This window comes from Mytilus edulis, chromosome 7, assembly GCF_963676685.1.
Source record: "Mytilus edulis chromosome 7, xbMytEdul2.2, whole genome shotgun sequence".
In the NCBI taxonomy this organism is placed as follows: domain Eukaryota; kingdom Metazoa; phylum Mollusca; class Bivalvia; order Mytilida; family Mytilidae; genus Mytilus; species Mytilus edulis.
The window spans coordinates 65,386,105-65,399,213 of record NC_092350.1 but is presented as its reverse complement, the minus strand read 5'-3'; the positions used below and the strand labels follow the sequence as shown (position 1 = coordinate 65,399,213).

At 40.5% G+C, this 13,109-nt stretch overlaps 2 protein-coding genes across 2 annotated transcripts; both read left to right on the top strand.

Moving 5' to 3' along the window:
• The first annotated feature begins 8,742 nt into the window (after nucleotides 1–8,742).
• LOC139483335 (uncharacterized) lies at nucleotides 8,743–9,240 on the top strand. Its single transcript, XM_071267359.1, has one exon. The coding sequence runs from the start codon at nucleotides 8,743–8,745 to the stop codon at nucleotides 9,238–9,240; it is 498 nt and encodes a 165-aa protein (XP_071123460.1).
• Nucleotides 9,241–9,291: 51 nt separating this feature from the next.
• LOC139483333 (uncharacterized) lies at nucleotides 9,292–9,876 on the top strand. Its single transcript, XM_071267358.1, has one exon. The coding sequence runs from the start codon at nucleotides 9,292–9,294 to the stop codon at nucleotides 9,874–9,876; it is 585 nt and encodes a 194-aa protein (XP_071123459.1).
• The last annotated feature ends 3,233 nt before the right edge of the window (nucleotides 9,877–13,109 follow it).

Genomic DNA, 13,109 nt, shown 5'->3' with positions numbered 1-13,109 from the left:
CGCAACGCATATTAGAGAAGTAACGAAGGACTTAAATATCGAAATACACCTGAACATTAAGAAATAGCCAATTTTGAATAATGAAATGGGTATTTTGAATAATGGAATGGACTGGCAGGACCCTTCAACCCGTAATAACAGATATATATTATACCTCAATCGAAACCTTATTAAAAGAGGAACAAAAGGTATATAGTCAATTTGTTCCGCAACGCATATTAGAGGAGTAACGAAGGACTTAAAGATCAAATTACGCGTGAACATTGAGAAATAGCCAATTTTGAATAATGAAATGGATATTTTGAATAATGGAATGGACTGCTGCAACCCGTCGCCTCTTATTCAGGATTTTTTTTACACCAAATCAAAGCTTATTAATAGAAGAATAAACTGAGAATAAACATTATGTGCCGCAATGACCATTACAGGGATTACAGAGGACCTAAATGCCAAATTACGCTTGAAAATTAAGAAATAGCAAATTTTGAATAATGATTGGGTATTTTGAATAATGGAATGGAATGCTGCGACCATTTATCCCCTAATTATAGATATACTTTATACCTCATTCGAAAGCTTATTACGAGAGGAACAAAAGGTATATAGTCAATATGTTTGGCAAGGCATATTAGAGGAGTAACGACGGACTTAAATGTCGAAATAATACGTGAATAAATTGAGAAAAAAAACAATATGTACCGCAATGACCATTTTAGGGGTTACGGGGGACTAAAATGCCAAAATACGCGTGAAAATAAAGAAATAGCCAATTTGCATAATGAAATGGATATTTTGAATAATGGAATGGAATACTGTGACCCTTCAGCCCTTTATTACAGATCTACCTTATACCTCATTCGGACGCTTATAAAAAGAGGAACACATGGTATATAGTCAATTTATTCCGCGGAGTAACGAAGGACTTAAATATCGAAATATGCGTGAACATTTTGAGGGGAGTTCTGCTGGGACCGGACTGAAAAATTCGAAAATCTTGCACGCTCGTTGACGAGGTTAAGAGGAGAAAAAGTGGGGGCTGGGGTCGTGGGAAAATGTATCTTTGTGGAAGAAAGAAAACACACCAAGAAAAATCCACAGATAATAAACACAATGGATTGTGAGATTACAAATATGTCTGATCAGAGAGAGAATATGGCGCAAGAGGTCAAAATTTTAGAAAATACTGCTGAGGAAACCCTCAAATGGCGAGAAGTTAGTCAGTACTCACCCTGGATTGTCAAAGACATTAAAGATGTTGACACAAAGTTGACACGAAATGTGGGTTCGCAAAAATCATAACCTTGTGCTGGAAAGGGAAAAATATCCGGGGATGTGAAAGACTAAACAATCAGCTGACCACCGTCGGGGCAAAGAGAGAGACCGATGGAGCAGTGCAAATCGTGAGCTATGGGATGAAAAAAAACCAGGCGCACCGGCTATGATTACCACGGCTTTTATATTTTTGATAAGGACGGTATAATTGGAAGTGTTAGGATATGTTGTTTAAGCCTGAAAATCGGGTATAAAACCATTGAATTGAGTTTTTGAGGCAGGTGACGACTTTCCCAAACTCGGCATCATAGATCAGTTCATCATTAGCTAAATCAGATCTGATACATTGCTCAACCAAGGACTCTTTGGACTGGGGCAATCGCAAGGTATCGTGGTGTTTTTTTGGTTTTGTTTTTGTTACATGCCTAGAAATTAGTGTGAGATCCATTACGGTGGTAGCATTCAAGCAAGCTAGAAACCCCAGAGGAAGGGTGGCTATAAGACCTGTACCGGTCAAAGCTGAACCCAAGGTACTGCTGGTTAACATCAAACTAACCACAGAACAAGCACCCAGTGCTACAGATACAGCTTTGTCCAGACGTTTATAGGCATTAAAGGTAGTTTGATACCTTCAAATTTCTGCATCGAGTTGATTCGACACACATTGTCGGTACCAAGAATCTAAATCGTTCATTTATTTTATAGGAGCATACCGAGGAGGGCAATGTTTTTGAAGGGACTGTAAGCATCTAAATATAAGATCAGAACGGCTCCGTCATGGAATTGCTGACCACGCTCCAAGTAGAGTCCATACCCATAGGTAATCCGGGCGTTTGGGGATTTGAGGTAGAGACCGTTGCCACTGGGATTCACTGTGTAAACGCAAGAAGATGAAAACGGATAGTGAGATGTTCACCTCTGAGATCGATGAGCCTACCGTCTTGATCGTTGATATATGTTTGCATGCGATTGCTGGTTCGCAAGATCACTAGCAAGTATACTACCAAAAGGTGCTTGGGGGTTTGAATGATTTTCATACCAGGACCGTCTGCGGGAAAAAAAAGCTGTAGATTGAAGACTGTTGTGTATCATTTACATAACTTCATGGTTGATATCACCATTCACCAGAATGCTGTTGATTCTGATGATATTTACAATGTGCTCCCCTTCTGTATAACCGTTTGTGATCATACCGAACGTGTAAATCTGCCACTTGGATCCCAAGACGGTGTTGATGTTATTGACAACTTTGAAGTCTACTTGATAGAGTTTGGCGAGGGTCAGCGTTGCTTTAGGGTCGCTTGGTTGGCATCGATGATGATCTTCGTTTTGTGTTTGTTGAGCCGTAGCTGTCGCTGGATTTCATTGTTGATGTCTTCGATGTCATAGGAACCTGTGCTCAGTGCGATGGAAAACCAGTTGGCACCATCATCGGGAGAGTAGCAGATTGAATGGTTTCCTGTATACATATGAATGTTAGGGGTGGAATTATTGGTTTTCAGATTTACCAATGCCATCTCGTAGGTCTTTGATTCCTTGAGTTGCAGTGGAGGTTGAACCGGGAAAGAATTTGGCTATCGTTTCCAGAAACGATGAAGGAAAACCCATGCTTGGGGTTGGTGATTTTAGCAATTGCTGAAACCATGTGTTATCCATTTATTTATGGTACACCATTATCACATATTTTTACTTCCACTCTTCGATACCGTCATACTGCATAGACTTCGGCAGGGCGGCTGGCAAAGAGGAGTTACTTGTAGGTGAATTTTATCCATTTTTGTACTTTTTGTACACGACGTTCATCTTCTGACTATCGGATTCAAATGGACTGGTGACTCACATCAATGACAAACAGATACAGATCGTTGAAATCGGAGGGGTTAATGTTGCAGTTGCTGATAAAACGGTCAATGTTGAAGTAGTTAGAACTCTGCGACATTCTTGTACTCTCTGGCGATCTTGGTTTGTGTGAAACTGGCATTAAGTCTAACGCCAGGTAGCGCTCTGCGTTGAGGGTGACGTAGATAGTTCGCAACCGGCAGTGGTCGAACACGGCTTCATTTTAAGTCCGATCGTACTTTTACCGGTCTGAAGGCTACGATGATGTATCTCAGTTTCTCCCGACCGCTCTTGGCAGACAAACGCCAGTGGAACTGTAAGGTTTCGGTAGCACTTGTAGAATCACACTGTCGTATTCGGAACCAAAATCGATCTTACTCTTGCTTTGGATGGTCTTTTACAACCGCAGTTTTTTTTTATCGGAAGGAAGGAAGGACGTGAGGAACAAACCAAGAGATCTTACTCAGGATGATTTTCGCCACGTCGTTGACGGCAGCAGGAGGATGGCATTGTCGTCCGAGTCGCGCACGAGTGACAATTCGTGCTTGAATCCATACACAATCTTGTTGTAATCGTCTGCAAAGCCGAAAATATGTCTCATGAGAGCTTGCATTAATTGTAACTGATAGTCTTGAAGAGAAACATGATTCCATTGTTAATGAGAGACACTAGATCTGCATTAGCATATGAACTACCGTGGTTCTTTTACAGTCGCCCCTTTACCAAGAGATAACTTTCAGCGGGATGGAGGAACAAGTCTTGGGTTTCGATGTTGATTCGGATCTCACCTGAATTATTCAGGTTGGCACCAGCTTGAGGTTCGTATTCGTGAACCTTATATTTTTGGAGACTTACGTCGTAGATCAACCCTTCGGTGATTACAAGGATGTTGGACATTATGTATTTATTTATAGCGCAGCACAAAGTCGTGGCTGGTAGCAATGCCAGAACCGGAGATCAGGTTGTTCAACTGGAGTTGCTGCGGTTTGCTGGTTGACCATTGGACTGTTGAGTGGACATTCTGCATTTTCGGGGGCGGGTCACTTTATCAACCACATGGTCGACGGCTTTGGGGCCCCTTTTTCAACACCTCTCAAGGCTTCATTGGTGTTTGCACTCACGGTCTTACTTCCTATGGTTTTGGTGGCAGAGGAAGTAAACATGCGTCCAGCCAAACTGTTAATTGTGCCAAACAGTCCTCTACCACTGTATGCCTACTTTCAGGCGTAACCTTTCTTGATTTGCAACATTTATTATAGGATACTATGATGAAGCGCCATATATTCTTCGATGCTGATATATCTACCCTTTTTCATAGCATGGACAATCGACACAATTTCGTTGCGCACACCATTATTTCCTGCTCGGTATGCTGCAGCACACAGTTCCAAGCGATCTAGAATCTGCTTGAAGTTGGAAAAAAACACGGTTTGCAGCTCACTGCCAAACTTATATTTCTGGTAGATGTGGGACACGATTCCCATCCACTTGTAATTCTTACTCGCTTTCGGGGTTCTTGAAAAGATGGAATTGCCTTTATACTAGGGATGTCAAAAGATCTGAAATTTAATACTCGGATACTCGGTCAAGATACTAGTACTCGGATGAATCTTAAACGTCTATTGAAAAGTTGAGATTTAAGGTGGGATGCAGTGTTTTGTTACATATAAAACTAACGTACTATAAACATTGCTCCTCTGTTTTTGTGTCAATTAAGCAATGAATTACCGACTGCCGTTTTTTACAAATAACCTATCATAATAGCAGTTTGTGTACGTGTTCATGAACCAAATTACAATAAAAAAAACCAAAAATATTTGCATATAAAGTCCGACAAAGTAGCCAATATATGTATCATCTATTCATGAGGAGTTGGTATCTTTTATGATAGGACTTGTCCATTAATTTGGCAACAATAATATTGGACTTCAAATAACTGTTTTGTGTTGCTTAGTCTTCCCTTTTTGCACCATCGTTTATCTGATTTTCTTTTTTTTTAAAGCCATGACGTTGTCAGTTTATTTTCGACTTTGTTTTATTTAATATTAAACAATTATAGTTAAGTTTAAAATACAGAGTGATTAAATTAATTTAATTGTACATCTCATACCAATAACGTTTACATAGAAGTCTTGATTAACAAACAAAGGTGAGTTTTATGGCTTGTGACGAGTTAATTATTAATCCATGAAAGTGTTGATCCGTATACAAACACCGTTAAAAATGTCCCTAATCTGTTGCGTAGGGTTCACCGCCGGTCACTTTGATTTTGTTCTTATTTAGAAATATGATCTGGTCAACAATTTCAGACGAAAGACTGTTTGACTTTCTATTTTTTGTTACAAGTAGTGCACATGAAAACATTCCCTCGGAAGGAAAGGACGTTGCTGATACTACTTTAACAAATAGTAGCCTCAGGATAATCATATCTATAATCTTAATTGATTTTATTTAATATTACGAAGGGGATATTTCAACGGAACTAAAGTGAGTGGAAATGTGAAGAGAAAATATCTCAAAATGTATAACAGGCAAACGAGTATCCGAGTACTAAAACTGTACTCGAGTACTCGGCCTTCCGAGCGAGTACCCGAGTACTCGAGTACTCGTTGCCATCCCTACTTTATACATATCACCGGAACTTTTCAGGATCTCTGCATAGTCGTCAAGGTCGTCGTGCTCGAACGATTCTGGTTTCTTTTTCACCATAACTTCCCAGAGGCCAAGGGTTCCTTTGTACTTTACACTATCCATGAACAAATTATCGCCGTCAAAAGTAACTGGTCAGCTTCTGATGAAGATACCATCGTTTTCAGATCGCAATCAAAAGGTGTGGTCGGCGGATGTAGTCATACTGAGCTGCAAATGCTGCTGTGCTCGAGCTCCAAGGACTGTTTCTGTAGGTGGTGCAATTAGTAGTGGGTCGGCAAACTTGGACGGTGGAGGAGGGAGTACTGGCACTGTTGCAGGAAGGTCTGCAATCTTTTTGGTAATCTGTGAAGCTGCCTCTCGCTAAGCCTCAACCACAGGCTTGAACACCTTGTAAAGGTCCCGGCTAAGTTCAATCTTGTAGAGGCGATGTTGCATATTACTGGCTTGAATCTTCCGTTTGGTGTCTTGCAACTCCCTGACAGCTGCTTAGGGTCGATAATCTTGATAAATGTCATTTATCTAATAGGATCGAATGCTGTTGAACGCCCCTAAGCGTTGGTGTGAACGCCCCTAATCAATGAGTTGCTCATGAAGGTATTACACAGCTGATACGGATCCCTTTTCTTCGAAAGATTCAAGTGTCATGGGTATGTGCACTGGTGGCCTCAAAGCGTCTTGGCAGGGCATTGAGGTTGAGAAAATCGCTACACCTTACCATAATGGTGGAGTTCCATGCATTGAAATCACCTCCACCGCTTTAGATCGGTCGAAGGATCACTCAACTGCATTTTCAACATGGAACCCACTCAAAATTGCATTTGCAGGGCCATTCGAACTTGCAGGGCTGGGGTTCCTCTGTGTCCAGATATTATCTATTTATATTATCTTATACCTCAAAGAACTCATTTAATTTGCATATTTTCCATTTGCCTTGGTGCTTGTAAAATCGATGGTTACAAATCCATAGGGCTTGGACCAGCAATGCTTACACAGAGCGTCAAACTGTACTGTTCCTTGGTGAGATCGTTGCAGTGATCGTGTCGGATGTGGTCGATATTCTTAGCATTCTGCTGAAAGAGGCAGGGGAAGTTGGCATTCTCCCGGATCGACTGGCGGGGCAGTGTGAAGTAGTTCTGGCACAGGTAGAAACAATCGACGTTGTCTTTACACGTGTTCTGTTTTCTCAGCATCAAGTCGTCGAACACCATGAGGTTCACCATGAGGTTCTTACGGCTGGGATCAAGTTCTCGGGGGTTTGGTACATCGCTTCCTTGATCGAAAAAAGTATCGATACCACTCGGGTGTCGTGGTGGTGATAAGGTGTTGACCACATCGATCAACGAGTAGGGTGACTTGCCTTTGCACTGTAGTAGGTCTCGATATCTTCTTTAGGGAAGCTTTTTTTCCAGCGCTTGCTCCAACTGCTGGTAGATAGGTTGTTGAAGCGATTATCCGTAGACGTACAATCGATTTTAGTCGGAGCCATCAATCGCGCTGGAATAGGTTGTTCAGCAGCGTCGTCTTACCACAGTCCGATTTCCCAATGATCAACTGACTTATCGATCGCTGAAGTAGGAGGTAGTGATTACTCCTCGCGGGGGCGTTGGCACTGTAGGAAATGTCTTCAACGTTCATTTATTAAAATAACATAGAGATGATTTTCTGCGTGAAAGTCATAGAAAGACGGACACAGTTAACACAAGCGCTAGCGAGGTAATGACCAGCAACGGGCGACGAAGAAAGGTTGGCAACTGCAAGGTGTGCGATGCCAAGAAGTCTCAGTTCGTTGCCACAACCGGTACAGGGTTCATGAACAAACTAATCAACCGATTACCCATGGAATTGCATGTACCCGGACACAACTTCACCGGGCGAGGGACTAGACTTAGAAAGCTACTACTTCCCGATGGCACCCGAAGGCTTGGTCAAAACCCATTATTCAAGTTGACCAAATATCTCCACGATCTTTGTTATGCCCAGCACAAGGATGCAACCGCACGCAACACCATATGTGACGAAGCTATGCTAGCCTTGCTTAACACCATTCCCAACTGTACCACACACGAACGCTTGGACTGCAGTATCGTCGGACCAATCATCGGTACCAAAGTTCGATTCCGTCTAGGTGTTAAAAAACTGTTCGCTGGACTGATGAGCTAGCTGAGGAGTTGCACAAACCAGTTTGACGTTAGTTTCATAAACGCTGTGTAGCGGTGGGTGGTGTGGATGAGACCTGGGCGGCCGACCTCATTGATATGAGTGACTTCTCTAGGGACATCAAGGGAAATAAATTTATCCTGAGCATTATCGATGTCTTCTCGAAATATGACTGGCTGATACCACTCAAGAACAGGAAGGGGCTGATGGTGCGGGATGCCTTCCAAGCGGTGTGCCCAAGAAGCTATGTACAGACAAAGGCACTGAGTTTTACAACACACATGTAAATCAGCTGCTTCAAAAGCATGGTATCGATCTCTACTCCACCGGGAACGAAGATAAATCGAGTATTGTCAAACGTTGAAACCGCACCATGAAAGAGAAAATGTTCAAATACTTTTCAGCCAACTCCACACGCACCTATATCGATGTCCTGGACGATCTTGATCGCCAGTGCAATACCACCAAGCACCGCTATCAAGATGGTCCCTGTTGCCGCAAGTCATAAGGAGAATGAAAACAAGTTGTATTGGAATCTTTACGGCAGCATACCTCCCATTAAACCACCGCGATTTTCCGAATCACCAAGATGAAAGGTACATTCGAGAAGGGATACACCCCTGTCGAGGATAAATAGAGACAATCACATTACGCGGGATTCATACATGTACTTATACGCGTTACCGCTCTCTATATGTAACGTCATGGTTGCTATATATAAACGTCATTGTATTCCAGCATTAAATCATCCATTTGTATAGACGTCTTTTTCTCTATTCATACAATACGATCACGAGATTGGTGCCGTGACCAGGATAAAAGATGGATTCGTCGAGAATCAAGTGTATTCGAGCTGGAAATAGAGCCGCTGTCACGAAGTTTGCAGTGACAACAAATATCAAAAAGGCATTTCTGCAAGTTGGACTTCATAAATCTGACCGTGATGTAACTCGCTTTTTTTGGTTAAGTGACCCAACAGATTCAACCAGTCCGTTTACAACATATCGTTTCAAGTCAGTCTTATTCGGAGCTACATGCTCACCATTTATACTGAATGCAACTTTATTAAAACACTTTGAAGAGAATCCTAGTCCAACAGCTTCAAGAATTACACAAGACTTGTTTGTAGATAATGTTTTAACTAGTTTTACTGCCGAAGACGACTTAATGCAATTTTACCGTGATTCCAGGTGTTTATTACAGAAAGGAGGCTTTAACCTCAGATCATGGAACTCTAATTCTAACAGACTACGAGAACTTGCTGAAACAGAAAACGTACTAGATTCCAGTAACGAGGTCAACATACTTGAAATGCGCTGAAATGTTGCGGACGACAAACTTTTATTTGCCGAAGTAGACATAGATTCAACCATGGTAGATGTAACCAAAAGAGAAATATTACGACAGTCGTCTAAAATCTTTGATCCGCTTGGCATACTTAGTCCCGTGACAGTGAAAGCTAAGATACTAATGCAGTCACTATGGAAACGTAATTTTGGATGGGACGAACGCTTACCTGAAGATGTAACTACGCAATGGACTACTTTATCTACAGATCTTAAAGATACAAAATCAGTTGAATTTACCAGACTACTTAACAACGATGGATTATCGCCACAAACAGCAAGATTACACATTTTTACCGATGCTAGCAAACAAGCTTATGGAGCATGCGCCTACATTGTACAAGGAAAACATTCGCAATTAGTTATGGCTAAAAACAGAGTTGCACTGCTTAAAGTAATTACTTTGCCGCGATTGGAGTTGATGGGCGCCGTAGTTGGAGCGAAATTAGCTAAACATATGTCAAATATTTTAGGAATTACAGAAATTACATTTTGGTGTGATAGCCAAATCGTTCTGAGTTGGTTGTATTCGTCAAAAATACAAAAACCATTTATAGCTAATAGAATTACACCCCCCACTGGACCGAGGAAGTATTCACCATTTCCCTAGTTTTGTCAGAGGTCAACCGGGCAATCTTTTCTGCGATCTGTTCATCTATCTTCTCAAGGGTTTCAACCAAGTCCTTGGCCGCGGTGAAAATCTAGTTTCCAGAGTGAAAGTATCTCTCGTTCTCATCATCCGCCTTACCTGTTGGATTAATCTTTTCAAAGGTACAGTGCATGATCACATTGGTTTGCCCCTTGCAATGCCCATATTCTATAAGTTCCCCACGTGACACCCGAGAGACCTCAAGGGGGGTCTGCACATCCATGCCATGATGGGGTCATATTCCAGGTAGTAAATACATCTTTAAAGGCTTTCTACGGCAAATGTACCTCAATGTTATCCCTAGTGGCCTTCCTATCTTCCCAAATCTTTTCCTGCACCTTCTTTAGCAGTCGATCTATCGACAGCCTGCTAACCCCTTTCAACCCAAGTTGTTTTGTCTGGGTGATAATCTCCTTCCTCGTGTGGGGTTTGGGACGACGATGAAATTTAAGATTTGTCTTCGTTTCTATCACCTCTCAACCAACTGATCTTTCCTCAACCGGGAATACCCTCGAAGGTGGTTCATTTTGACTATACCTCTCAGGGCTTTCACGTTTTCAACTACTAACTCCATGTTCACTATTGGATTCATGTCTTTATCCTAACAATAAAAAAATCAATTTAGGTCACCCCAAAAACACCATCCCCTGTTCACTGTTTTTCAGACCCAGTTTTGGGACCTACAAAACCTATCCTTACACTCTCGATCCTACATCCTTATGAAAAATCAGAAAGTCGTGAAACGTACCCGGTGTGTCTGGATTTTTTAATCCCATAGCTCAAAAATTGCACAGCTCTTTCGGTCTCTCTCTTTGCCAAGATGGTAGAAAGCTGCTTGTTTAATCTCTCACATTCCCATGTGCGAATAGTTTCCCCTTTCGAGCACAAGGTTACAATTTTGCAGACTTTTACTTCGTGTCAACATCTTTAATGTCTTTGACAATCCATGTTGAGTCCGGCCTTAATCCTTGCAATTTGAGAATTTCCTCGTCATTGCAGCGCTGTTCTCGATTGGCCTTAACAGCGTCCACTTTTTTTTCAGAATTTATACCTCTTTCGCCGTATTCTATCTCTGATCAGACATATTTTTAATCGTAAAATCCATTGTGTTTATTCTATTTTGAATTTTTATTGTCGAGCCTGCATCTTTTGTTGCAGAAAGCTCGACATAGGGATAGTGATCCGGCGGCGGCGGCGGCGGCGGCGGTGGTGTTAGATTACTTTTTAAAAACTTTATATTTTAGAAGGTAGAAGATCTGGATGCTTCAAACTTTATATATAGATGCCTCATGTTACGAACTTTCCGTCAGCCACATGTCCAATGTCATTGACCTCATTTTCATGGTTCAGTGACTACTTGAAAAAAAGTTAAGATTTTTTGTAATGTTAAATTCTCTCTTATTATTAGTAATAAGATAACTATATTTGGTATGTGCATACCTTGCAAGGTCCTCATGTCCGTCAGACAGTTTTCACTTGACCTCGACCTTATTTCATGGATCGGTGAACAAGGTTTAAGTTTTGGTGTTCAAGTCTATATCTCAGATACTATAAGCAATAGGTCTAGTATAGTTCGTGTATGGAAGGACTGTAAGGTGTACATGTCCAACTGACAGGTGTCATCTGACCTTGACCTCATTTTCATGGTTCAGTGGTTATAGTTAAGTTTTTTGTGTTTTGGTCTGTTTTTCTTATACTATATACAAAAGGTCTACTATATTTGGTGTATGGAATGATTGTAAGGTGTACATATCTAGCTGACAGGTGTCATCTGACCTTGACCTCATTTTCATGGTTCAGTGGTCAAAGTTAAGTTTTTGAATTTTGGTCTATTTTTCTCATACTATATGCAATATGTTTACTATATTTGGTGTATGGATTGATTATTAGGTGTACATGTCTAGCTGACAGGTGTCATCTGACCCTGACCTCATTTTCATGGTTCAGTGGTCAAAGTTAAGTTTTTGAGTTTTGGTCTATTTTCTAATACTATATGCATTTAGTCAACTATATTTGGTGTATGGAAATTATTTACATACTTATCTATAATAAAATTATGTCAGTCGCGCAGGTTTTATTTGATTGACCTCATATTCACGGTTCATTGCTAAGTGCTATGTGTTTGTGTTTTGGTCGGTTTTTCTTAATTTATAAGCAATAGGTCAACTATATTTGTTGTATTGAAGAATTGTTAGATGTACATGTCTACCTGGCATGGTTCATCTGACCTTGACCTTATTTTCATGGTTAATTGATCAATGTTTCATTTTCTTGGTTTATGTTGAGTTTATGTGACAGTTGTAATAAAGCTTTATATTTAAGACTATCAAAATAATATCAATGATTAGTAAAGAAGGCGAGACATTTCAGCGTGTGCACTCTTGTTTTTTTTTGTGTGTGTGTGTTTCTTTCTTCCACAAAGAATGTCTTGATTAGGGATCAAATGGTTGCAGCAGTCCACTCCATTATTCAAAATAAGCTATTTCTTAATGTTCAAGCGTATTTTAATATTTAGGTCCTTCGTTACTCCTCTAATATGTGTTGCTGAACATGTTGACCATATACATTTTGTTCCTCTCGTAATAAGCTTTCTAATGAGGTATAAGATTTATCTATAATTAGGGGCTAAAGGGTCGCCGCAGTCCATTCCATTATTCGAAATATCCATTTCATTATTCAAAATTGGCCATTTCTTAATTTTCATGCCTATTTCGGCATTTAGGTCTTCAAATATTCGTTGCGGAACATATTGACTATATACATTTTGTTCGTCTTGTAATCAGCTTTCGAATGAGGTATAAGGTTTATCTATAATAGGGGCTAAAGGGTCGCCACAATCCATTCCATTATTCAAAATATCCATTTCATTATTCAAAATTGGCTGTTTCTTAATCTTCACGCGTATTTTGGCATTTAGGTCTTCAAATATTCGTTGCGGAGCATGTTGATTATATACATTTTGTTCGTCTTGTAATCAGCTTTCGAATGAGGTATAATATTTATCTATAATCAGGGGCTAAAGGGTCGCCGCAGTCCATTCCATTATTCGAAATATCCATTTCATTATTCAAAATTGGCCATTTCTTAATTTTCATGCGTATTTCGGCATTTAGGTCTTCAAATATTCGTTGCAGAACATATTGACTATATACATTTTGTTCGTCTTGTAATCAGCTTTCGAATGATGTATAAGG

Excerpts from the sequence above, each read along its gene's own strand:
- LOC139483335 (XM_071267359.1), top strand. The coding sequence starts at position 8,743 with ATGGATTCGTCGAGAATCAAGTGTATTCGAGCTGGAAATAGAGCCGCT.
- LOC139483333 (XM_071267358.1), top strand. The coding sequence starts at position 9,292 with ATGGTAGATGTAACCAAAAGAGAAATATTACGACAGTCGTCTAAAATC.